General features: G+C 46.6%; 1 protein-coding gene across 2 annotated transcripts; it reads right to left on the bottom strand.

Moving 5' to 3' along the window:
- Nucleotides 1-9,631: 9,631 nt before the first annotated feature.
- On the bottom strand, nt 9,632-23,416 carry HEPACAM (hepatic and glial cell adhesion molecule). 2 transcript variants are annotated; one of them, XM_040977161.1, is made up of 7 exons: nt 23,261-23,386; nt 13,237-13,578; nt 12,317-12,598; nt 11,956-12,049; nt 11,043-11,116; nt 10,683-10,753; nt 9,632-9,950 (listed from the first exon to the last, which is right to left on the bottom strand). In XM_040977161.1, the coding sequence occupies exons 1-7, from the start codon at nt 23,343-23,345 to the stop codon at nt 9,648-9,650; spliced, it is 1,251 nt and encodes a 416-aa protein (XP_040833095.1). In that variant the 5' UTR covers nt 23,346-23,386; the 3' UTR covers nt 9,632-9,647. The 2 variants fall into 2 exon arrangements, with proteins under 2 accessions (XP_040833095.1, XP_040833094.1); XM_040977160.1 differs by having other exon boundaries at nt 9,641-9,950; nt 11,950-12,049; nt 23,261-23,416.
- Nucleotides 23,417-24,017: the final 601 nt, after the last annotated feature.

Genomic DNA, 24,017 nt, shown 5'->3' with positions numbered 1-24,017 from the left:
AACCAGCACCAGTATGGGATGCTGGCACCTGCAGATGGAGAATCAGTCTGTTGTGCCATGGTGCCAGCCCCAATATTATTGGTTTTTTTTTTTTAAACACACATCCCATGGCTAAAACCATTTGGACTAACAGGGATGTGTTTTAGGTCTGGGAAAGGTGGTTGGAGTAAATGCTCATGAGTCTTAGCAACTCTGAGACCCTGTGTCTGTTGTGTCAGCTCTCACTGTGCTACCCACACCGCCCCCCTTCCACACACATACATCTAAGCACACACACAAACACACAGGCATACACACGCACACACACATACACACACCCAGACTCAGGCTTCTCTCCCCTCCCAGAGCCAACTCCTGTTTACAGGTCTCTTCCTCCCAAACCTGGAATGTTAGCCATTTCCTGGAGCTGTTCCGGAAGGCCAAGGCCAGGCTCTGGGGCTCTGCGGAAGAGTGTCCAGGCTTTGTTCCCAATTGTTCCTGGCCAGGCCAGCTTCTCTGAGGAGCCCCTAACTCAGCTGACTCCTGCCCTTCCTCCTCTTCCCAGCCTGACTTCAGGGGCAGCGCCAGTCCTCACGGCCCACCCTCTCCGTCACTCCTTCTCCTCAAACCCAGACCAAGCCTGATGAAGAAGGAGGAATCAGGGCAAAAAGGACACCAAAATCCCTCAGTGTCTGAAGGTGAAAAATAGGAGGGGCGTAAGGGGAGTAAGAGCATAGCAGAACCAGAAGGGTAGCATTCAGGGTCTGGGACTTCCCACAGGTAGTGTCTAAGAGTGGGGGTCAAAGCCATGACCTAAGTGAGGGTGTAGGTGTGGCAGGCAGAGCAGTTGAGAATCTGCAGAATCAGAGTGATGAAAGGGCTATTTCTGTGGATCACAAAGTCAGCCAAGGACCAGACAGAAGAGGCTGTGACGGGACAGATGGATTTACAGCATATAGGGCCAACTTGGAGTTTTCCAGGCACGGGGGCTTGGGATTTCTACGCCCCCGACTGCTTCCTGGCAGTGTAGCTGTCAGCTGTCCATTTCAGGCCTCTTCTGCTTTTGCACTGGACTTGAGGGGAGTAAGCAGGGTCTCTGCTAAGATTTTCATGTTAATTTGATTTTGCTCAAATCTACACAATCTAGGAAAACGGTGTGAGAATTGAGAGGAGCTGCCAGGGACACCCAGCAGGGTTGGGGCCCTAGGCCTGGTCACAGTTTCCCTGCTGTAGATCAGCCTGCAGCACAAACCCAGATGCTAAAATCAGAAAGGGACTAGGGGAACCGGTTGTTCTGGGATACTCCAATAGGGTGTTAGGACTCTAGCCCAGTTCAGCCACCAGGCACCCAGGGATGCATGGAGCGAGGGCTAAGGATGAGGTGTACATGGAAGGCTCCCAGAGACCACAGTACTCATTTCCAGTAACCTGGCCCCTCAGCACCCTGATTGTCTCATTTCCATAAACAAAGGAAGAGCTGGCTCATGAGTCACAGGGTTGATGTGACTCCACGGGAGCTGCCCCCTCTTGTTCATTTAGGCACACTTCTCTGGGATCTCTGTGGGGCCTCAGTCGAACCTCAGTAGGGCCCAGGCCCAGTGACCAGGTTAGCAAGGGTCTTCCTCTACCCCTCCCTCATTCCACTACTTTGAGTTTTTTGTAACATCTTTAGTTGCCTGTTGGAGCAGAGAGGAAGGAAGAAGATCAGCTGTTCTTTTGTGTGACTCTTCAGGTGACATAGCTGGCTCCTGGTGACTCTGCTTCCTGGTCTGTGTCATCTGACGAGGTGGTCAGGGACCCTTCTGGCCATACTGGTAGGGTAAAGGGGATGAGCTTACGTGGGAACTGAAGGGATTTACACACAAAGTTGCGTTGATGCCATTTCCATGGCCCCAGTTCTATTCCCTAGTGCCTGGTCCTATCAACCTTATCATGACTTATTTCAGGATCCCTGGAATCTGAAAGCACCTGCCTCACATTTTCCTTTTCTTCTCTTCTTCCTTCTTCTTTTACTACCTCTTCTTCTTTTTTAAAGGTTTATTTTTATTGGAAAGTCAGGTTTATAGAGAGAAAGAAAGACAGAGAGAAAGATCTTCTGTCTGCTGGTTCACTCCCCAAACGGCTGCTATGGCCAGAGCTGAGCCAATCCCAAACCAGGACTTAGGAGATTCTTCCAGGTCTCTTACACAGGTGCAGGGATCTGAGACGAGACGGTGTGTCATTCTCTGCTGCTTTCCCAGGCCACAAGCAGGGAGCTGGATAGGAAGTGGAACAGCTGGATTACAAACCGGTGCCCATTTGGGATATTGGTACTTGCAGGTGGAGGATTAGTCAATTGAGACATCTCACTGGGCCCTGTCCTGGCTTTTAACATTAATGAGTGATGCCTAGACCAAGTATTACCCACATGGAGATTTCAAAGGCTGCCGATGTCAGTATTTGAGTGTCTAGGAAGAAAGCGAGATTAGCTGTTCATCCTGGTCCGGCCCATCGCCATCAGCTGAGGACCACTAGACCTCGCATTGTTGAACAAGTTGGGTGTGAAGAGTGTATGTTGTGGGGAATCACAGAGTGGCTAATTTCAACAAGGGCTTGCTTTATATTGGATGCTGTTAGGAAGAACATGCAGAACTGATTTTTTAATGACTTTTTCTAGGCAGTGGATCAAGTGGTTATTATTTTTTTTTCTTTCATGAGCAGCATTGCTCTGAATATTCATGTCATCTGAGGTAAGTGCCCCAGGATTTCCTCGGGGAATAAACCTTGGAGAATATTCAAGTCTTGAGACTGACAAATATCCAACTTAAGATGATGTGCATCCATTGTTTCCAGATGAGTTGGGCCAGTGCTCTTGAGCCACATCCTCTGAGTAATTGAACCACCTCTCAATTTTGCCAGTCTAGTGTGTGAAAAATGGTATTTTATAGTTGTCTTAATTTGCATTTTTCTGGTTAAAAATAATGAGCATCTTTTCACATGTTTAGTCACCATTCCTGTTTTCTCTTTTGGGAAATATCAATTTCTATTTTTTGTTCATTTTTTAAAATTGTTTGTCTTTTTCTGAATGATTTTCAGGGTTTGATATACAAATGATATTTCAAAAGCTTATGCATAGATCTTAATTTTCTGCACCAAAATAAACATCTCAGTTCTACATTTTCATTAATATTTTGAAGTTCCCTTAGATGGATAGAAAGTCTCCAAGGATTACAGATGCTGCAAAAGCAAGTCTGATTTTATGGTTTCTTTATTGCAGTAGAATTTTAAGCTTCAATATTGATTAATTTATTAATATTTATTGTAGGTTTAGTGCATTTATTTATTTATTTTTACTTTTATTATTATTATTATCATTTTATGATATATTTCCATAGGCCCTGGGACTTTCCTTACCCTCTCCCCGAGTTCCTTACCACCCCAACTGGGTTCCCCTATATTATCACTGTAGTGTAGTTCTTCATAAATAATCATGTTCATCATTGCAGGCATGGAGAGTGACAAAGAGTCCAGCATCTGATTGTCAAGATATAATAAACAGTTTCATTGGGAGTCCATCTTTGATCTGGAAGTAGAGATGCATACTGCATTGTATCCTCACATCTGGATATGATAGTCTCCATTACACAGTTACTATACATTCCCTTAAATGAAAAGCCACAATACAAATTCAAAATAGAAATTTACAACTACATGAAACTAAATAACATGCTACTAGATGTGATAATCTCCATTACACAGTTACTGTACTTCCCTTAGGTTTGGACCATTTTTTTTTAAAGATTTATTTTTATGATTTTTTTATTGGAAAGGCGGATATACAGAGAGGAGAGACAGAGAGGAAGATCTTCCATCTGATGATTCACTCCCTAAGTGAGCGCAACGGCCGATGCTATGCCGATCTGAAGCCAGGAGCCTCTTCCGGGTCTCCCACGTGGGTGCAGGGTCCCAAAGCTTTGGGCCGTCCTCATCATGACTCCCAATGAAACTATTGGACATATGTTGTCAGTAAAATGCTGGACTGTCTGTCATTGTCTGTACCAACAATGTCAGGGCACACTTACATAACAGACTGATGGATTTAGACTGCTAATGAAGGATTATACGATTGCAATAATAGGGGGAAAATCAGTCGGGAGGAGAGAATTAGGGGAGGAGGTATGGGAAATCCCAGAGCCTGTGGAATTGTACTATAAGATTAAAAATAACATAAAAAATTAAATAAAATGTCAAAAAATTTTTTCAGATAACATTTGGGCTTGCTGATCTTCTGTAATAAATCTTCTGTTTTCTATTTTGCTATTTTCTGCTGTTATCTCAATAATCATTTTCTTTGTTGTATATTCTTTGGCTTTGATTGTTCTCTTCTTCTTAAAACTTCATTTACTTCATTGGAAAGGCAGATTTACAGAAAGAAGATGCAGAGAAAATCTTCCATCCTCTGGTTTACTCCTTGAACGGCTTGCAGCAGCTGGAGCTGAGCCCATCTAAAACCAGGAGCCAAGAGCTTCTTTCCAATCTCTGACATGGGTACAGGGCCCCAAGCACTTGAGCAAGCCTCTGCTATGTTCCCAGGTTGAAAGCAGGGAGCTGGATTAGAAGTGGAGAAGTTGAGATAATAACTGGAACCCATATGGGATGCCGGTGCTGCAATCAGAAAATTAGCTTGTTAGGCCACTGTATCACCCCAGGTGTGCCTTTTCTAACACTTGCAAGTTGGATGCTGGGCCTGAAGCGGCAGCCTAGTGGCTAAATTCTCACCTTGCATGTGCTAGGATCCCATAAGAGTGCCAGTTCATATTTGACTGCCTTATTTTCCATCCAGCTCCCTGCTTGTGGCCTGGGAAAGCAGTGGAGGATGGTTCAAGGCCTTGGGACCCTGTACCTGTGTGGGAGACCTGGAAGAAGCTCCTGGCTCCTGTTCAGCTAAGCTCTGGCCATTTAGTTCGGCGAGGTGGAACTACTACCTGTGTGACAGATGCCCAAGCACTTGGGCCATCTTCTGCTGCTTTCCCAAGCACTTTAGCAGGGAGCTAAATTGGAAATGGAACAGCTGGGACTCAAACCGGCGCCCCTATGGGATGGCAGCATTGTAGACAGAGGCTTAACCCACTGTATCACAGCACCCGCCTGAACCACAAATTCAATGTTGCCATTATCATTTCGCGTAAGGCATTATCTAGATTTCACTGCCTGTTTACTAATTTATTTGCTTCTTACTCTTTCTTATATTTCAAATAAAATGAAATGTAAATGACATCTTTCTTTGGGAATGTTTTCCCCTCATTCTACAATGTCTTTTGGAAGTTTCTTAGTCCAGTGCGGTAGCCTACTAGCTAAAGTCCTCACTTTGCAGCCTTTGGGTTCCCATGTGGGTGCCAGTTCATATCCCAATCACTCCACTTCCCGTCCACCTCCCTGCCTGTGGCCTGGGGAGGCCAGTGGAGGACAGCCCAACGCCTTGGGATCCTGTACCCACGTAGGAGGCCCGGTAGAAGCTCCTGGCTCCTGGCTTGGTATCGGCTCAGCTCCAGGTGTTGCGGCCACTTAGGGAGTGAATTAGCGGATGGAAGATTTTTCTCTCTGAATCCGTATAAACTGACTTTCCACTACAAATAAATAAATCTTTCTTTTTAAAGAGAAAATTTTTTTTTAGTACTGATGGTAAATTCTCAATTTTTGCTATTTTCAAAATATCTTCATTTTATCCTTGTATTTGACAGTCTCTTTTTTACTGGATACTATGGCTTCATAGTTAATTTCTGCCCATCACTTTGAAGATATTTTTCTACTTTCTAATGATTTTCACCATTATTGGAATGTTAATGCAGAAGACTCTGTTTTTTGGTCTTGGATTTTAAGGTTTTCTCTGCTTTGCTGTGGTTTTACTACATTTTATCTGTGTGTGAAAATTCTTTTTACATGTTTTCTTTTCAAAAACTTACTGGGGGCCCGGCGGCATGGCCTAGCGGCTAAAAGTCCTCGCCTTGAACGTGCCGGAATCCCATATGGGCGCCGGTTCTAGTCCCGGCAGCTCCACTTCCCTTCCAGCTCCCTGATTGTGGCCTGGGAAAGCAGTCGAGGCTTTGGGACCCTGCACCCGTATGGGAGACCCGGAAGAAGTTCCTGGATCCTGGCTTCGGATCGGCATAGCATTGGCTGTTGTGGTCACTTGGGGAGTGAATCATCGGACAGAAGATCTTCCTCTCTGTCTCCCCTCCTCTCTGTATATCTGACTTTCCAATAAATAAATAAATCTTAAAAAAGAAAACCAACTTCCTGGATGTGTATGTCTGTATCATGAGTTCTAGGTAAGTTTTGGTCATTATCTCTTACAAGATGGCCTCTCCACTGTCTCATCTCTCCTTTGAGCTCATGATTATATATATTACAACTTTTTATTCCACCTGCTGTGTCCCTTAACCTCTCTAACTCATATTGCTATGCTTTATTCTGAATATATCCTCATATTCGTTCTTTAAAAAAAGATTTACTTATTTTTATTGGCAAGGCAAGCTTACAGAAAAAAGAGACAGAGAAAAAGATCTTCCATCTACTGGCTCATTCCCAGATAGCTGCAACAGCCAGAGCTGAGGCGATCTGAAGCCAGGAAACAGGAACGTCTGAATCTCCCATGCGGGTGCAGGTCCCAAGGTGTTGGACGATGTTCTGTTGCCTTCCCTGGCCATCAACAGGGAGCTGGATGGGAAGTGGAGCAGCCAAGACACCAACGGGCACCCATGAGCAATGCCAGCACTTGCAGGTGGAGGATTAGTCAGTTGAGCCACCACACTAGCCCCTAGATTCTTTTTTCAATTAACTAACATCTTCATTGTATATAATGTGCTTAATGTTTTCATTTAATAAGCTATATTTTTCTTTCTAAAATTTCTATCTTGTTCCTTTTCAAATGTGGTTGCTTTTTTTATAGTCTCTTGTCACTTTTTCATTTCAGTAATTTTTGTTTGGTATTTGTGTATTTCATAAGTATCATCTGATCATTATATTATCTCAAGGCTTATGGGGATTTATATCTATTGCTTCTTAAATCTTGGTTCTCATTCATGATGATTTGTGAATTTAATTACCTTTCCCTAACTCATCTTTGGCAGATCTTAAATTCTGGAAATTTTTGTTTTTCTCCAGGGAAAATTTTTTACTTTTATTTGCTGGGAGTCTGGGGACTACCAAGTGGGGCCCGCATCCAGGATACCAACTTCATCCAGTAGGCTTAGGTTCTGTTCTCCCCACTCTGCCACAGGCCAAGTGCAGAATCCATCTCACTGGCATATAAACATTTGCCCCAAACAGTTCCACATTTGGTGTGTAATGAATACTCTGTACTCATTATATTTTTTTTAAATTCCGTTTTGGTTGTGATCTTTTGGGAATTTCTCCTGTCTCTCAAAGGTCAGTGATGCAAAATAATACGATCCTAAAAAGGCACAATCCTTACCCACCGAGAACACCCCACCACATCGACTCTCCGCCAGCCCGCCGTGCCCACCCGTGCATGCTCACACCGTTCGCGCCGCCGTAGGTGGAGATCAGCGCCTGAGCCGCGTGCGGACCCCGGGAGGCGCGATTGCGGGGCGCGGGGAGGTCTCACACAACATACAACTGAAACCACTTAAGAAAGCTGATCATCTTACAGCTAATGCACCATGCCTGCAGGTTCCTTTTCTTATGTGATCCCCCTTTACCAAGCCAGGATTCTCTCTCCCTCTCTCTTTTCTTAAACCCCTTTGTGATTACATGATATCAGTTTCCTTCAGGTCTTTTAGTTTTACTGACTGTATCTTTTTACCTGGCTGGGTGAGGACCGTTGAATCTATAGTAAGCGATGTCCACAGAGAGCAGTCTTCTTCACTTTCTCTCTGTGTACTGAAAGAATCTCATTCACTGCCTTGGCTCAGTATCCTAAATTCCTCATGTGTCTTATACATATTCTCTTTTTGCTTGTAAAGTCTGTTGTCCCATGCCTTGATTATGAACTGATTAACTAATGTGTGACTAAGCTCAGATTTGCTCTCCAAATGCCTTTGTTGACTAGCTTCCACCTGCTTGCAGAGTACACTGTATCTGTTTCTCTCAATGTCCTTTACACACTTGTCATTGGCCAACTAAGACACACCAGTTCATACAAGGCAGGGAAAGCACCAGTGCTTACCTACCTTCCACATGAGGTCATGGCATAGCTATGCTGTCTTAACATCTAGCCCAGGACCCGATCCATGGTAGATAAACACAGGCTTGTTGTATAAATGGGTGAGTGAGTGATGATTTGGAAGTTTGGAGTTTGGGAAGCAGGTGAAAAAAGAGAAATGACTGGGATGTTTATGTTGTTTGTTTTTCCTGCTTGCTTAAGTGGAATAAAGTGGTCGTTTCATTTCATCAAAAGTTTATTGAGCATCCAGGGTGTACTAGGCACTCACTAGATGCTAGTAATACAAAGATGAAGATCAAAACAAAACAAAAAAGAAAAACCACTTCCTTACCCCCACAGGTTAAGGCAGATTTGGCTTGAACCTGGGGAGCTGCCCTTCAGGGATTCAGCACCAGGGTGTGGCATCTCACCTTAACCCTCAGCCCTGCATTTCAAGGCTGACCTGCCTCCTCCGGTGGTCTGAACACCCCCCACCCCACCCCACTACAGCACACTATCTCATTGGGGGGGGCGGGGGAGAGGGTCGGTTCTGGCTAACGAACGCTACTGCTCCAGTGGGTGTGGGGAGGTGGAGAGGGGTGCTGAGAGGGGCTTGCTAGCAGGGTGGGGGCAGAGGGACCCTTGAGGCTGGAACAAAACTTCTCCCTCCCCTTGCCCCCGTGGGTGGGCTGGGGCCTTGGGATTCGCTCCGTGGGAAGGTGGAGAGTCAGAGCTGTAGCTCAGAGGGATGGGGAAGGAAGGGTTGGGAATGCGAGGGGCCTGGAGGCTTCAGGGAGACGGGACAGAACACCCAGAGAGCCTCCTCTTCCAGCTTTGCAATTGCCCCTCGCTTCATGAGTGGTACTGCCCTCTCCTACTAACTGTTCAAGAGATGTGGTCTGGGTACGGCCTGGCTACACAGCAGAACAGCCTCTCTGTATTCTGATGTTAGTGTGATTAGCGACCCCAACATCTGGGCAGGTGGGAGGCAGCAGGCCCGAGGGTGGGCCGTGTGGTTCTGACACGCTCACCTCCATACATTCCCAAGCCCACTCTGACAGCTGGAGGAAGGTGTAATGATTGCCTGAAAAGCTTCTTTTGTAAGCGAACTAGGGAGAAGGCATGAACTCGAGGGGTGAAAAAGCAGTTCCCCACTTGCTGTCTGCAAAGTGCAGTGAGTGGGAATGTACTTTTGGGAATAATATAATCTGGGCTTCTCAAACGTGTGCCTTGGGAGGCGAGGTTTTGGGGGAAACCACATGAGCTCTTTACTGGACATAGCCAGGACAGTTTCAGGGTTATTGGTGTTAGTGTCCGGAATACTTTTGGGGGGATTTGGGCTCGAAATTTAAAACTCTATACGATCCTAAAAAGGCACAATCCTTACCCACCGAGAACACCCCACCACATCGACTCTCCGCCAGCCCGCCGTGCCCACCCGTGCATGCTCACACCGTTCGCGCCGCCGTAGGTGCGGGGCCCTCCCCGCGCCCCGCAATCGCGCCTCCCGGGGTCCGCACGCGGCTCAGGCGCTGATCTCCACCGGGCTGGACTCCTCCTGCTCGCGGATCATGTGCACGCCCGCAGTCCGCAGTGTGCGCGAGGCGCTGCGCGAGCGGCCCGGCGAGCTCGGGGCGCGTGGCGGCGATGAGTGCGTCCGGCTGGCGGCGGGCGAGCAGGCTGGCGAGCGCGGGTAGCGGCGGACCGAGCGGAGGGGCAGGCCCGGTGAGCGGCCCGGCACCGTGGGCGACACGGAGTAGCCGGGCGGCCCCGGCTCTGGCGTGCTCCGAGGTTCTGGCGCGGGGCTCTCCTCCGGCTCCGGGGAGTCCTGCAAGGACCCGCGAGACAGGTGTCAGGGGACACAGGCGGGGATGGGGCGCGCGCGTAGTGTTAAAGGGCGCTGGGAACCTTGACGCCCAGGGGTTACAGCTCCCTCCACGCCCCCACCTACTGAAAGGCGGCAGGGTCTAAATTTTTCTTTCTTTTCTTTTCTTTTCTTCTCTTCTCTTTTCTTTTTTCTTTTCTTTTCCTTTTCTTTCTTTTTCTCTTCCTTTTTCTCTTTCTTTCTTTCTTTCTTTCTTTCTTTCTTTCTTTCTTTCTTTCTTTCTTTCTTTCTTTCTTTCTTTCTTTCTTTCTTTCTTTCTTTCTTTCTTTCTTTCTTTCTTTCTTTCTCTCTCTCTGTCCCTCCCTCCCTCCCTCCCTCCTTTCTTTCCTTCCTTCCTTCCTTCTTCCTTCCTTCTTTCTTCTTTTTCTTTCTTTTTTTTTTTTTTTTGAGTGCTTTGTGCCTTTAATTTGCTGCGTTCCCCTTGCCTTGGAGAGCCTAAGTCAAGTTAGTTGTGCTAGAGGAGGGGAATTATAACCGGTGTCTGAAGATGTGGCACTTATTTACTTGCTTGATTCTAGACAGGCCTGTTCATCATTTTCCCTTTCAACCTTATTTTCCTCATCTCAAAAAATGTGGTGGCACCAATAGTTCACAAGGCTGTTGTGAGTATCATAAAGGGATACATACCAGTTACTGTGGGGCCCCAGCATCAGCACCCAGCCCTGCGCCACTCACCTTGTCCTTCAGAACGTACAGGGCCATGGGGTTCTTGCGCTCTTGCTCTCCACTCCGCGGGAGGGTTTCTGCTACATGGGGGAAAGAGTGGGGTGACTGGCCCAGGTGCGGACCCTCTCCTCCAGCCAGAGCCTAGGTTCCTGGCTCCCCAGGTGCCAGGCAAGACTCCTAGCACAACCTTCAGGCCCACAGCAGCATCTCTGGGGTCCTACCTTGATGGCACGTCTCTCTGCTCTGCAGTTCTAGGGCAGTGGCTGGGGGTAGGGGCCCTGCAGAGGTGGCTTCCTTGTGGCCCAGCTCTGTCCTTCCCTGGCAGCCCACTGATCTGAGCGTGGCTGGCAGGGGTGAGAGGGAACTCACCTTCTGATTTCAGACGGTCGTCATTCTGATCCATGTATTCCAGGGAGGTTTGCTTCTCCAGCTTTCTCTTCTTCCTGCAAATCAGCCCAGCCCCTCTCATGAACAGGGCTGTTTTTACTGCATGTGGGAGAGACAGACAGAGAGCAGTCTGATGGCCACAAAAGACACCTTGTGGTTGGAAGGTGGGCTGTGTGTGTGCCGGGACTGGGCGGTGGTCCATGAACTTGAGAATGAGCCACATTTGATTTTGCCTCCTGAGTCTGTCACTAGTTTTTTCTTGCAGTAAGCAAGTCATTTCACCACCGTCAGTCTCTGGTCATGATCTGTAAGCTGCAGGTAACCAGACTTCAAAAGGAGCATGTTAACTGCAGTGTAACCTGACCACCATTAATAATACAAGACTTGGGAGATGGCATGGTGGTTTAACAGGCTAATCCTCCTCCTGCAGTGCCAGCATCTGTGTGGTCACCATTCGTGTCCCAGCTGTGCTACTTCCAGTCTGGTTCTCTGCGTGTGGTTTGTGAAAGCAGCAGAGGACGGCCCAAAGCCTTGGGACCCTGCACCTGTGTGGGAGACCCAAAAGAAGCTCCTGGCTTCAGATTGGCTCAGCTGTGGCCATTTGGGAAGTGAAGCAAAGAATAAACGAGTGTGTGTGTGTGTGTGTGTGTGTGTGTGTGTGTGTGTGTCCTCTTGTCTGTAAACCTGCCTTTCAAATAAAAAGAAATATTAAAAATAGTGCTGAGGTAGTCCATGTGTAGGTGGTGAGCATAGGGCATGCTTCCTCACACAGATCTCCAGGCAGACATGCAGAGCTCTGGGAGGACAGGCATTTGAAAAGAGATGCAAGGAAAGATCGATCTTGGGGTTGGGGCAGACTGAAGGATTAGGGTGGCACTTGGAGGTTTACCTAGACTTTTTGGAGGGTTTCCAGCAGGCACACACTGTCACCAAGGTCACAAGGAGGAAGATGCCTCCTGTAGACAGGATGATGTAGAGGGAGCTTCTTCCTGGTGAAAGGGAAGAGCAAAGAGGTAGAAGAGCATGCAGAGGAGGCAGCAGAGCAGGAAGCTCTGTGGTAGGAGGAACAGCTGGGGAGGGCCTGGTAGCAGGGCCAGCTGGAAGCTCTGCGCTTAGAGCCCACCGGCCGCGTGGCTGGGTTGCTGCCCCCCACGGGTAGATGGTTCATCTCTGCCTCCTCTCCCCCTCTGCAGTGGCACACTCTGAAAGACCCATGCCTCTCAGGGTCTCTAGGAACACAGGTAGGGAGACTCAACTGTACACTGTGATCTTGACGGGCAGGCTGCGGCCCTGGCTGATCGGGTTCTCCACCACACAGCTGTAGAGGTCATCATCCTCCAGGAGCACGCGGGTGATGGTGAGCACCTTCTGGTCAGGGGACAGCAGCAGCCGCGAGTCGTTGAGCAGGGGCTTGCCGTCCTTCAGCCAGGTGTAGCTGGGCTTGGTGCCATTCTCGTGCGAGCAGTTCAGGGTGAAAGCCTCGCTGAGCTCCAGCACTGTGGTCGAAGCCACTAATACCTGTGGCCTTGAAATGGGCACTGAAACCCAGCAGGGGGCCTGTGAGTCAGGGGGTGGGAAAGCTTCTCCCCTTCCTTCTGCATCTCCCTAGCTTCCCACACATCACAACTCAAGTTGTGGGCCGAGAAGTTCCTCTGGGGCTTCTGCCTCGCGTTCTTTCCCATCACTCCTTCGTTTACTCACCAGTTGCTTACTGAGCATTCGCTGGGCATAGGAACTGTAATGCTAAGCCGAACAGCTGTGTGTCCGTCCTCATTCCCTTGTTTCCAAATACCTTCCCAAGACCACTGGGTTTTAATGTCTTCTACTGACTCAGCCTGGAAGATACGTTGCTTGGAACGAGCCCAGTTCCAACACTCTTCCTTACTAGCTGTGTTCCTTTCTTACTTACCCTTTCAATTGCAAACTGGGGATAGTGACATTAAACTATTTTTAGATCATGATAAGTATTAAAGGAGTGAACATCCGAAAAGCACTGTCTCTGGCACTGAGGACTCTGTTAGCTCCACCTGTATGCCAACTTCCAACATCCCACAAGCTCACTCTCAGCCCCCTGGTGTCTTCCGTGTTGGTTTGCCCTGAGTCTAACTGCTGTTCTGGGCAGAGCCTGCTCAGCCCAGGTGCCAGCCCTGCCTCATTCTCCGCCAGACAATCTTACCATCTACTGTGAGGTTAATGGTCTTCTCCCCAGTGAAGGTGTCATCAGTGATGGAGATCTCGACCTCGTAGGTGCCCTCGTCGGCCAGCTGGAGGTCGCTGAGCAGCAGTGAGCCGTTCTCAAACAGGCGGATGCGGTCTCGGTAGTCCGGCCTGAGAGTGCCGATGACCTCCGTGCCAATGGACTGCACCACGGTCACCGGCTTGTCCCGCTTCAGCTGCCACTTCACTACAGGCTTGTCGCTGCTGGTGCTGCTGTACTGCACGGAGAGCAGGGCCGACTTGCCCACTGTGCCGCGGATCAGGCGCACCGGGCTGGTGATGTTCACCCCCTCAAGGGGGTCTGCAGACAGAGGCCCATGTGGAAGAGGGCAATGTCAGCCCTTGGTTCCTTAGCCAACTCCCGCCTTTAAGCCCTCCACTCTCCCTGCTAGCACTTACTTCTTGCATGTTGGTGCCATGAACTCGCCCATTGGCTGTCTACCCCTAGCCTCCCTTACAGCCAATCCATGCCCCTCAGTGCTTTTTCCATCTGGTCCTCTGGATTTCTGGTACTTATCTCAATTGTCTCTTCTTGTGGAAGTTTCCAGTTAACCCACACCCTATGTGTTTCATTCACAGATATATTTGAACAGACAGCATTGTGACACAGTGAGTAAAGCCACTGCCTGTGACACAGGTTTCCCATATGAGTGCTGGGTCATTTCCTGGGTGCTAAACTTCTGATCTAGGTCCCTGCTAATGGCCTGGGAAAGCAGCAACAGATGGCCCCAGTTTTTGGGCCCCTGAACCCACATGGGAAATCAGATGAAGCTCCTGGCTCCTGGGTTTTGGCTCAGCCCTGGCTTTTGCAGCTATCTGAGGAATGAACCAGCAGGCAGAACATCTCTCTACCTCTCCCTCTGTATAACTCTTTCAAATACATAAAAACTTTAGAAGAGATATTTAGTGAGCACTTGTTCTATGCCACATACTTTTCTATATTGTTGAATTGCATCAAAAGCAAAGTAGACAATATTCTATGCCTACTAAAGCTTATAGATCATTGGCCTTTAGAGTAAATTTGTGACTGAGGATTGGGAGGACAGGAAATTGGAATATGCATGGGAAAATAGGCTCACAAGAAAGAAATGTGGTTAAGATAGTGACAATAAAAGGGCAACTTAGAGGTCTAAAGACATGAGGACCATCGACCAGTCACACCATGTGCTTCCCTGTCCTAACCCCAGCTTTAGTGCCAGCTTACCAAGTCTGCCTATGCAGAACAGCACTGCAATTGTGTAGGTGGCTTTGGGAATTCACCAAAACTCCAGCCAAATTTGGGGCATCAGAAGAGCCTTACAGGACTGAGCGCTATCACTTAGCCACCAGATAGATTTGGGCACAAAATCTTCTGAACTTCCTTCTTATTAAAAAAAATTATAAGGGTAATAAGAACAGCAGTCACTGCCTTAACAAGTTCACAAGATTGTGAGACACAATATGTACATCTGTTATTGTTGCGTAGTATAGAAAACACACATGGGAACAGCAGAGATGTGGCCCTCTTTGCCTGTGTGATCCAAGAGAAGTCAGTCCCCTATGGGAAGAGTTGTAGGCTAGATGGTCTCATTGGGTTGTTCTGATCCTCTAATTCTAGGATTTTATCATCCTGTCCAATTCAGTGCTGCATCTCCCATTTCAGTGGAGCTTGTAGGAGCTTTGAGGCCTGCGCAGTGCTGTTCGTTGGTATCATCTGGCCTTGTGGAATATTCTAACCGCCCAAGGAAGGTCTGCTGGAGAGTATGCCAAATGAGAGCAGGGCTGAAATCCAGGTTCTCGGGCCCTCTTGCAATGCCCCCAGCTACTTGCCTCCTCTATCATTGTCTCAGAAGTTTCCTCTTGGGCCCGGCATGGTAACCTAGTGGCTGAAGTCCTCACCTTGTATGTGCTGGTATCCCATATGGGCACTGGTTTGCATCCTGGCTGCTCCACTTCCCATACAGTTCGCTACTTGTGGCCAGGGGAGGGCAGTAGAGGATGTCCCAAAGCCTTGGGGCTTGCTCTTGGATGGGGGGGCCTGGAGGGGGATCCTGGCTCCTGGCTTAGGATTAGTTCAGCTCCAGCCATTGCGGCCACTTGCGGAGTGAACCAGCAGATGGAGGATATTTCTGTCTCTTCCTCTCTCTATAAATTTGCCTTTCCAGTAAAAATAAATAAATCTTTTTTAAAAAGTCGTTTCCTCTTTCTCACTTCATTTCCCACTCTACCATGGTTGCATTTTACACCCAGAGAAGCTGAGTGGTACATCTCCCTCCCGTGCTTTGCTCCTTGTGCCTGGAAGGCCTATGCCAGGAAAAAACAAGAAGCAATTACACTAAAATGTTGGTCATGAAGAATAAGGCACATTTTACTTGCTACAGATATTTAGCCCATTTTGGGAGCAGGTGCTTTGTTGAGTAGCGAGCCCCTCATCTTTGGAAGTGGTCAAGAAAGGACAGTTAGCTATTCTTTCACCTCTGGAGATGTCAGTGTCTTTGTATGTACAGAGCAGTGATGGGGACCAGGTGATCTGAGCACCTTCTTGCCTCTGACAGCCAGCTCTGTTAGAATCATGAAACCTTGTGCATGGAATAGACAGGCTCCAGTGACCCATGCTGCTGTGGATATGAGCATCAAATGTCATATGTCTGTTACTGAGGGAAAGTAGTACAGGGAAAGGAGCAAGGACAAAATCAACCACCCAACCATTTTTAAACATTTAAAAAATCATATAAAATTTTTATGATTTAAGTTCTTAAGAACAATAACTTAAGAGGTTGATTTTAGATAATAAAACATGCACAGGATAGTTTAGATTCTTCACTTTTTAGGTGATTTACTAAATTTGGACTCTTATAGCTGTGATATGATGCTTGTTTCTTCAACATTTATATGATTTCTTACTGTTTTATTATCTCTCCAATCTTATTCAAGCATTTCTTATCGAAGATACTTTAGTTTCTTAAAAATTGCTATGTAAAAATGAAAAGGAGTGAAATATAATTCCAGCTCACCAGCTTTGGTGGAAGAAGTGGTGAGGACTAGAGCCCTTCTGGCCCCTAAAACTTGGAGGACTTCCTGTGAATCCCTGTGGCCCTAGTCGACTAAAATTCATGTGTGATCCTCAAGGTTTCTGCCAACTCTTAGTTTCTGTGATTATTATGTTGGAATTTCCTGACTAGTAACTGCTAATTGCTAGGCTTCTCTCGGCTTAGAAAAGCAAGCCTTCACATTTGTGATGAATTGGGTGAAGCCACCAGCTACAATGCTGGCAACCAATATGGATACCAGTTCAAGTCCTGACTGCTCCTTGTTCTCTCCAGCTCCCTATTAAAGCACATGAGAAAGCAGCAAAAGATGGACCAAGTTCTTGGTCCCCTGTAACCTAAGTGGGCAACCTAAAAGAAGCTTCTGGCTCTTAGCTTTCATCTGATTCAGCCCTGGTCATTCTGACCATCGGAGGCATGAACCAACAGATGGAAGATAGCTATCTCTCTCTCTCCCTGTGGCCCTGACTTTCAAATAAATAAATAAATAAATAAATAAATAAATAATGTATGTATGTGTGGTGTAGCATGTGTGGCATATGGTGGCCCTGAAAAAAATCCATAGTGCTTCATTAAAGGCCAGGGTGATGACCAAATGACTGGACGCATCCGTCCCCTCTGAGGACCCAGCTGGAAGTCGTGGGCTACGTGCAGGAGGGCTGTAAATGCAGAGTCATGTTGAGGCTAGCAGCTCTACATGTGACCCCAAGCACCAAACTTTGAAGTGTCTCTTTTCCTTCTTCCAGGAGACTGGATAGTGACAGCCCCAGCATCAAGGTTAAGTGGAACGGGTTCTCCCTCCTTTTCCAACTTTTCTGGACTTCTCCCTTCAGCCTCCTGGACTCCATTTTTTCCTATCCCCTCTGAGGTCCTGGCAGTCCTATTGTGATGTATTTTCCCTCTTCAGTCTGCTCTTTCGGTCAACTCAAACTTGATTCATTCCAAACAAGAGCAGCATAGAAGCCACAGCCTAGAGATTGCCGCAAGGGCTAGGAGGGTAGCCCCCCTGCCTGTGAACATGGCTGTGTGCCTGAGCTGAGGGTTACATGCATATGACTCCATCAGCAAATGGAGGAGTCCCTCAGAGGCTGACAAAGAGAGCATTTTGCTGAGAAAACACTGTTAAAAAAAAAAAAAAAAAGAAAAGCAAAAACAAAACTCCAGCCCAAAGAACACAGAAACCTGGGCCGAGGGGGGTGAAATGGGACACAGAAATGAGGAAATGGCTTACTGCCGCCTGGAGTGGAAATGAAGGCCACCAGGACCGTTCAACCTGGAGAAGCTATTAACTGGCTCATTGTCTCTGAGGCATCAATATGTGGAAAGTCTCTGTTCCCACAGAGGCTGAACAAAAGGAAATAAACATCTCAGCAAGACATTCCTGTCAACCTAAACAATGCCACTCTGGGTTCCTTGGGGCCCTTGTGCTGTGATGCCAAGGACCGGTAAGCTCTGCAGGGTGAGAAAGCTTCTACAAGTAATCTTGGTTTACTCAACTACCTCTTTCGTTAAAGAAACCATTTTAATTTTGTGTTTATTTATTTGAGAGGCAGAGAGCTCCTATCTGCTAGTTCACTCCCCACATGCATGAAGCTGTGGACAGAAGATGAAGCCAAGACCAGGTGCTGGTCATGAAATCCAGGTCTCCCACGACAGTGGCAGGAACCCAATTCCTGAGTTTGCACTGCTGCCTTCTAGGTCCTGGATCAGATGCCAGAGGTGGATACTGAACCCAGTATGGGACCTGGACATCTTAACTGCTAAGCCAAATTCCCCTCCCCTCACTCTCCCACCCAGATATAGGCAAAAGCTTTCTTTCCCAGTATTTGCTTTGAATTTACCTTTGAACATTGCCACTGGCATGATGCCCAACTTGGTCACCTTATCCACACTCTCTGCCACTCACAACTGCAGCTCCATTCTATCTGAAGGTCTTTGTTTTGTTTCTGTCTCCATGGAGAAGTCCCACCATCCCTTTGCCATCATAGATACCCTTCTCTAAACTTTCTTCATTATATCCAATATATCGCTTCCTTTTTGAGGTGTGGTGGCCAGAACTGCATACAGTAATGCAAGGTAGCATGTGCTTGGCTTTCTGAAAGGAAAAACATACTGGTCCTACTTTGATTTCTTAACATCCTTCCTAATTAATGATGGTCTGAAAAACAACACCCCTCCCTTGTGGCTACCACACAGATGAATTACTTATTGTATAATGTCAGAATGACTGTGTTGTATTCTTTTCTTTTTATAAGATTTAATTGCTTTTATTGGAAAGGCAGATCAGATTTACAGAGAGAAGGAGAGACAGAGAAAGATCTTCCATCCACTGGTTCACTTCCCAGCTGGCCACAATGGCCCAAGCTGAGCTGATCCGAAGCCAGGAGCTTCATTAGAGTCTCCCATGTGAGTGCATAGTCCCAAGGCTTTGGGCTGTCCTCTACTGCTTTCCCAAACCATAAGCAGCTGGAAATGAACCAGTGCCTATATGGGATCTCGGTGCTTGCAAAGCAAAGTCATCGTGCCTGGCCCAACTGAGTTGTATTTTTCTGTTGTTATCTATGAGAATGTGACATCAATCATTCGGGAATATGGGAGAAAACCAGGATACAGAAAGTGCTCCCTTAGGAACAAAACAGAGGGTTGCTAACTTTTTACCTACATTCCAAGGAATGTAAATGTTCAAGACTATGTACCCCTCTCTTCCTCTTTCTCATTTTGTCTCTCTCCCTCTCCTTCTGCCTATTTCTCTGCCTTTCAGGTAGGTAAAAATAAACATTTTTAAAAATAGGAGATCCAGATATTTACCATGTTTATGGGTTAGAACAATTATTGTTAAACTGTCAATTCTCCCAAATGGATTTATAACTTAATATAATATTATTCAAAATTCTAGGAAGTTTGTTTTGGGCATGAGGATAAATCACCAGAATAGAGTCCCTAAACAGACTTATATGATCATGCAATGTATGACAAAAGCGACACTGTAGCGTAGCAAGGAAAGAGTGGGTGTTTTTTGCCTTTCAATAAATAGCACTAGACCATATAGGGAAAAAAAGAAATCTTAACCCTTAACCCACATCTATTTTATCAATTCCAGGTGGACTACAGATCTAAATGTGAAAGTCCAAACAATAACAACACTCATTTCCATGGCTTGAGGGTGGGTATAGATCTCTTAGACAAGACGCAAGGTAACAACCATAAAAGAAGAAAATGTTACAATGAACACAACATGATTAAGAGCTTCTGTTCATTAAAAGATACCAGCTCAAAAATGAAAGGGGAATCCACAGAGTACTAGAAAGAACTCAAATGCAAAATATTTTTTTAAAAATTCCTACAAATTTTTATTTTAAAAAGTAAACAGTAGGAAAATAGACAAATATTTAAAAGATACAAAAAGATATTCAAATGATTAATAAAATATGAAAAATCTTGGGTCTTACACAATGGCTCTGTGATTAAATCCTTGCCTTGCAAGTACTAGGATCCGCTATGGCTTCCTGTTTGTCTCACAGCTGCTCCACTCCCTATCCAGCTCCTTGTGACTTGGGAAAGCAGCAGAGGATGGTCAAAAACTTTGGGATCCTGCACCTGCCTGGGAGACCCAGAAGAAGCTCCTAGTTTTGAATCAGCTCAGCTCCAATCATTGCAGCCACTTGGGGAGTGAACCAGAGGATGGAAGATGTTTCTGTCTCTCCCCACTCTCTGTAAATTAGACTTTCTAATAAAAGAAAAAACTTTAAAAAATATGAAAAAAGTCAGCTTCAATAATTATCATGGAAATCCAATATTAAGTCGCTACAATAGTAGCTCAGTCAGAATGAAAGAGAAAATACAACTGTTGGTTAAGATGTGTGCCATCTGGAATTCTCATACATCTTGGTGTGGGATATAATGGCTATAAACACTTGTGAAAATGACTCTGTCCTTCTACCAACGCTAAACAAGCACAAACTCTACAACTTGGCAGTTTTATGTCTATGCACATCTTCAAAAGAATGCTCCTATCTGTTCACCAAAATACAACTGTTAGAAAGCTTGAGGATAGGGAGGGGAGCAATGAGACGGCTCTACTGGCTTATCTTCTGCCGGTAAATGCCAGAATCCCATATGGGCACCTGTTCGTGTCCTGTCTGCTTCACTTTCCATCCAGCTCCCTGTTTATGGCCTGGGAAAATAGTAAAGGGTGGCTCAAAGTCTTGGGACCCTGCACCCACTATTTATTCTAAAATAGTGACAGAAAGAGGAGAGAGATCTTCCATTTGCTGGTTCACTTCCCAGATGGCTGCAAAAGCCAGATCTGGGCCAGGCCAAAGCCAGGAGTCAGGAGTTTCATTTGGCTCTCCCAGGTAGGTAGCAGGGGCCCAAACACTTGCTTATATTCTGCTGCCTCTCCAAGGCCACTAGCAGGGAGCCAGATTGGAAGTAGAACAGCTGGTGCCCATGTGGGATGCTGGCATTGTAAGTGGAGGCTTTACTCACTATGCCACAGTGCTGGCCTTAGGAAATAAGCTTTCTAATAAATAATCCATTAAGAATAGCAAGAATTCCTTACAAAATCTCACCTTGTATTACTCTTTGGTTACAGCAGAATAGGCTGATCCTGCACTCAGCTTTCACCTATCATAACTAATATGTTAGCAGTTAATATTTAGATGTTTTTATTATGTTATGAAGTCCATTTATACAGGATCCTTTATCACTTTCTGCTTTTCCTAGTCACACTGGACCAGATCTTTCTGCAATTCTTTTCTTTCATTCAATTCATTTAATGAGCTGAGAGTCTTTGGGGCCATCTCCACTTTGCACGTTTGACTACACCAGTCTGCAGCCCCCGGACTCCGCAACACCTTCTCTTGTTATTTTCTCAAGTCAATGCAATTTACCCTGAGACTCCTCTCTCAAAAGCTGAACACTAGCCTCCCTAACTTCAGGTTCATATTATCAACATCTTTTTGATACATTTTATGGTGTTGATTTACTCCTAAAAATCCAACTTTGGTCTGTCTGGTTCTTCTGAAACTGACCGCTTCTTCATGGCTTCCTCAAAGGACTTTTCTTCCTCTTGCTGCTTTATTTTTAATTCATTTTTCCCCTTCTCCTAGGGAATGTTGCTAATTCTCATCTTTTAAACCCTCATCTGTGCACTGATAACTTCCAAATGCTCTGTCCACATTGACCTCTCCTCCACTCAGCTTCAGGCTACTTAATGTTTTCACATGGAGCCTCATTAGGGTTCCACCTAAACATGGAAAAACACTAATCAACATGTCACCCAACCCTAGCTCATCTTTGGTTTATGGTTTTACATAGAAAACCTACTACCTTCTCTGAATCTTTCTATCAGTCACTTGACACTGACTTTACCACCAAAATTCCATTTCAACATGCCTCATTCCCTACCTTCATCCCAATTCTAGTCTGTGTTATTTCTTTCCTAGACTGTTTCACTAGCCTTGCTAAGGGGATGAATTATTTTCACCCAAAACTCATATGCTGAAGTCCTAACCCCCTAGAGCCACAGAATATGATCTTATTTGGCGATGGCATCTTGCAGATTTATTAAGATCAGGTCACCCTGGAGTAGAGTTGCTCACTGTGGCATACATTCTGATGAAAAGGGAAAGCTGAACACAGACATACAAGCAAGGAAAATCCCATGTGAAGGCCAGAGTTATGCTGCCTCAAGCCATGAACAATCAGACCCTCGAAGGAAGACATGTCCCAGACCACTGCCTCACACCTTCAGAGAGAGCTTGTCCCACTGTTCCTTGATCGCTACTTCAAGCTTCAGAACTGAGAAGATGGCCGCCCAGCGCAAGATGCTTCACCATAGCAGCCCTAGGGGACCAGAGAGAGCTTCCTCTTTTACTTTATCTGCCTCCACTTTCCCTTCACGGCAGGCTAGCTGAACCACCTGCAAAGTGTCCTCAACTCTGCCAATTCCCTAATTAAAAATCACCTGATTCCCTTTTCAAGCCATAATTTACAGGTAATATTCCAGGTTCTGAGTATGGTTTATGAGGCTGCTGCTTAATTCAGTTCATACGTTTCTTTCCAGCGATGATGAACTACTGGGCTCAACCTAAACACATGTTGCCATTTCAAGCTGTTGACCTTTGTCGATTTCCCCAACAATAATGCCCACTCACATCCCTACCTATATATCTCATTCTTTAAAATTCAGTGCAGACATTCCTTCTAACAGGAAGCCACTCCTGGTATCCCCCAGCCTCACCCTCACCCTGTACTACCAGTAGCAGCTCCTGGTAGGCAGCATTCCTGATTTTTATGTATTTTCTGCATATCTGCACACAACGGTCTCTGTATCTGTTCACCCAGTGAGTTGTGAATTTCTTAGCTTTCTGTAATTGATATATACACGCAGTGTATTTAAAATAAGATCAATTCACCAAGGAGTTGACAGGGGGCGCTACGACAGGTAGATGTCCGTGGCATAATAAACTACGGATAGGTTGGTATGAATCAGTCAAACCAGGAGGCTCATTATCTCCAAAATGTCCTTCATCTCCCTTGCTGTTTTATACGCTTTGAAATCAGAGTGGAGGCTGGGGAAGCACAAAACCAAGATTTCCCCTACCCCTCCCTGCAAGCCCCACCATAATCCGTTGGAAAGAATGCTGAATTGTCACACGCCAACAAGTCATCCCATAAGACATGGCCCAGTGCCCTCCGTCTAATGCACTGAATGCCGTGGGAGCTCCTCAGTCATGCCGCCTTTGGGGGAGGGGTCCAGGCCCGAGGCTCGCAGAATGAAGAAATACATTCAACACTAATGCCTGGATTTACTGAGATGCTTCCCACGACAGCTGGGCTCTCTCCCTCCTCCCACCCCAAAGGCCTTCGGGGGCCCTCCGCTCCCCCCTCCCTCTCCTTTGAAAGCCTTGGGGCCTTCCTCCAGCCCCTCTCTTACCCTTGGGGGGCTCCTACCTGACTGGATCAGAAGAAGGTAGACAAAAGGAGCGAGGCGCAGGGCCCCCGAGGCTCTGCAAAGGGCTCCCCTTTCTCTCTTCATTTTGGGTGGCGTTCTCCAGCTCTGGTGCAGACAATTAGCATGATTTCTCCACTCTGGGCACGTCCCTTTGTACCACTCAGAGTTTCTCTGCCCCAACACAGCTCTGCCAACTTCCCTCTGAATACACAGGGCTCTGTGTGTTGCTGGGCTGGTTCTTTCCCCTCTCTCAGACTTAGCATTTTCTAGTTTCCCAGCTCTACATCCCTAGGATGGAATATGGGATCTGCTTAGGAGGTAATTTCCAATGGCGGTTCCAGCATGGGAGGGGGTGGCAGTGGTGGCCCCGCAGTTCTGCACCAAGTTCCACTCTTGGAGCAGAAGCGGATCCGGGCTCAGTGAGGGTGCTGTGCTGGGACGCGCATTCCACAGGATCTTGGGTCCCAGCCTCTCCTGTCTCCACCTCACACTCCTGAATTCTGGGAAGGTTTCTTGCCAGGACAGACCTCCAAAAAGCTTTGCAAAGGGAGGGGGAGGCGCTTTTAAAAAGCTGAGAGAGATTCCAGAGAACGACTGAAGAAATGAAAAACCCCTATTCCACTCCAAAAGCAAAAAATATATATACATAGGGAAATGGCTTTGAATTCTCCAGCTCTCACGCCTGTGCTTCGTCCTGGTTGGGAGTCTCTGCTGCGACAGAACCATACAGATGGTGGCGATCTCTTTCCGGAAGCC

This window comes from Ochotona curzoniae, unplaced genomic scaffold (genome assembly GCF_017591425.1).
Source record: "Ochotona curzoniae isolate NIBS_2020 unplaced genomic scaffold, NIBS_Ocur_1.0 contig_2723, whole genome shotgun sequence".
Taxonomy (NCBI): Eukaryota; Metazoa; Chordata; class Mammalia; order Lagomorpha; family Ochotonidae; genus Ochotona; species Ochotona curzoniae.
The sequence above is the reverse complement of the archived record's forward strand: the minus strand, read 5'-3'. Positions and strand labels throughout refer to the sequence as shown.

Coding starts and splice junctions, on each gene's coding strand:
- HEPACAM (XM_040977160.1), bottom strand. CDS start 23,345: ATGAAGAGAGAAAGGGGAGCCCTTTGCAGAGCCTCGGGGGCCCTGCGC. Junction 13,579..23,260: donor CCTTCTTCTGATCCAGTCAG/GTAGGAGCCCCC, acceptor CTCTGTCTGCAG/ACCCCCTTGAGGGGGTGAAC. Junction 12,050..12,316: donor CGTCAAGATCACAGTGTACA/GTTGAGTCTCCC, acceptor CCCTTTCACCAG/GAAGAAGCTCCCTCTACATC.